The sequence below is a fragment of the Hyaloscypha bicolor genome (assembly GCF_002865645.1).
Source record: "Hyaloscypha bicolor E unplaced genomic scaffold K444scaffold_10, whole genome shotgun sequence".
NCBI classification, from domain to species: Eukaryota; Fungi; Ascomycota; class Leotiomycetes; order Helotiales; family Hyaloscyphaceae; genus Hyaloscypha; species Hyaloscypha bicolor.
The window spans coordinates 4,347,847-4,350,389 of record NW_020194512.1 but is presented as its reverse complement, the minus strand read 5'-3'; the positions used below and the strand labels follow the sequence as shown (position 1 = coordinate 4,350,389).

At 27.1% G+C, this 2,543-nt stretch overlaps 1 protein-coding gene across 1 annotated transcript; it reads right to left on the bottom strand.

The window, feature by feature from the left end:
- Positions 1–1,440: 1,440 nt before the first annotated feature.
- On the bottom strand, positions 1,441–2,543 carry K444DRAFT_623841 (uncharacterized protein; the record flags this gene model as incomplete). Its single annotated transcript, XM_024882327.1, has 2 exons — positions 1,441–1,864; positions 2,167–2,543. The coding sequence occupies 2 exons, from the start codon at positions 2,541–2,543 to the stop codon at positions 1,441–1,443; spliced, it is 801 nt and encodes a 266-aa protein (XP_024744606.1).

The window sequence follows — 2,543 nt, the reverse complement described above, 5'->3', positions numbered from 1 at the left end:
ACTATAATATTATCTTATTATAATATATATTATATAAATCTTTAAATGACTTTAAAGTTATTATTATTATTATTATTTAAAGGCTTTTAAAAAGCTTTATTAAAAGTATTAAATAAATATATTTTTATTAATACTTTTATTAGAATTAATTTAATTAATTTTCTTTATAAAAGCAAAATTAATAAAAAATTATATATTTTATATATATAAAAAGCTCTAATAATACAAATATAATTTAGTAAATTATAAGCTTATAACTTATAAAATAAATAGTAATATAATAATAATATATATAAATTATAAATTTCTTTATTTAATAAATAAGGCTCATTATATATAATAAAGTCACGTGCGGCCTTGCACGTATTATAAAAGGTTATAAAGTTTCTTAAAACTTTATAATAAGATATTATATATAAAAAAATTAAATATTTCTTTAAAACTTTAATAATTTATAATTAATTATTAAATTAAGCCAGGATTTTAAATGGATTTTAGAAAGTAATTAAAGAAATAATTATTATAAAAAAAAAAATAAAGCTTTTATTATATAAAACTTTAAATAATTTTAATAAATATAAAAGTACTCGAGTTTATATTTAAAAGAAATAAATTAATAAATAAAATACTAAGCTTAATTAAGTAAATACTTGCCTTTATATTTAATACTTCTTTTTCTTAATAATTAATTAAAAGCTTTGCTTTTCTTAATTAATTCTTTAATATAATAATAATTATTTATTATTACTAAAATATAAATTTAAGTAATAATAAGCTAATAATAATACTTTTATATTAAATTATAATAAATTATAAATAAACTTTAAAAAGTATTAATAAAAGTAATAGTTTTATAAAAAGTAATTCTTATTATTTAAAAGAAAAAGTAAAGTTTTATTAATAATATAAATAATAAATATAAACTTTTAATTCTAATTTAAAAATTTATCTTTTTATTATTAGATTTTTTCTTTTTTAATTTCGCTTATAAAAATTTTTTCTCTTTTAATATAATATTATTAAAGGCTTAATTAATTATTCATTATAAGTTCTTCTAATATTATATATTTTATATAATTTTTTCTTATAATAAATAAGTATTATATAAGGAAATAAGCCTCGAGTATAAATAAAGCTATAAAAAATATACTTTACTCTTTTTTAATTCAAGTATTTCGTGTAATTAGAAAACCTTATATAAGTTAATTAATTTATAAATACCGAGAATAATAAAGTATAAAGTAAAATAAAGAAAACTAGTTTTAAATAAAAATAATAAATTTATAGATTTCGAATTAGTTATAATATAAGTAATAAAACTATTATAAAATATATAATTTTAATTCTTTGCTTCTATTCTTTTAAGCTATTTAATTACTTCTTTATAATACTGTAAGATATTTACCTTTCTTTTAGATAAGTCATTAATTATTATATAGCTTAGACAAGCTCAAAAGTCTCAATTTTCACGCCACGCTTTTCCAAAGCTTCCGGAAGTAGGCGTGGATCGGAGTTCCAAACTTCTCTAGTAAGTTTATTTCTGAACCGCCCAAAGAGTAATGGATCATCCTGTGTTCGCACAGCTTCAAGCTCTTCCCAATGTGATGGCAATGCCTCCAGTCGTGGATCTTCGTGAGTACTCTCACCCGTTAAGGAATTGATGAAGTAAATCTTGTCATAGCCGTTGGAGTCAAGCTTTATTCGCACTTTCCAAGGCGATAGTAAAGGTCCCAGAAGAGCCTCTCCATCGGTAAATCCATGCAAAGAGGAAATGCCCACGACGCAGTACCTGTTCGAAGGCGCAGGTCGTAGAACAATCAGGAAAGCACATCCCAATATAGCGCATATAATATCGCCTGAAACACTGCATTAGCTTTCAGCCAGATTATTCCGTCGCTAGTCGTACCTGACTTTGTACTCGGTATCCCTAATCCAAAATATCCCTCTTCTGTGGTGATGAAAGCACGACTGCTCAGACGCCTCAGTATATTTCTGTTCCATGTTTCCCCATTTGACAAATCCTCCGTCTTCGTCATATCACCAAAAATATGGGACTTCACTTCCTGCAACGTGGGATACGAGCCAATTGTCGCATATCGATCTCGCAGTTCGTTCTCGGTAAGTGTCGATGCGAAAGCATCCAACAAGCTTTCACCAGTAACCTACGAACCGGTTTGTAGATTATCAGGCGCCCATCTTTGAATTGCCCCTGAAATATGAGCAGCTTGTCGCCCAACGGGATCGCAGACAAATGAGACAGTTGCGCAAAATATACCAGTTACTTGTAGCAAGTTGGGAGAAACAAATGTGGCATGCGCCCTTGAGAGAGAAGCTGCTGATGGAAGATTCCCATAAGCTGTTGGCTCAACCTCAAGATTAGACCAATCAGGTATCCATGATGAAAATTGCTCTTCCAGCTCTTCCTGCCACTTAGCATACCTGAGTGAGTCTAGCCGTTGCATTTGATCTAGCAAAAGAAGGAATATATCTCTGTACACAGTGCCAACGGGCGAAGAATATTGAGGCCGTACAGTAGCAGCCAT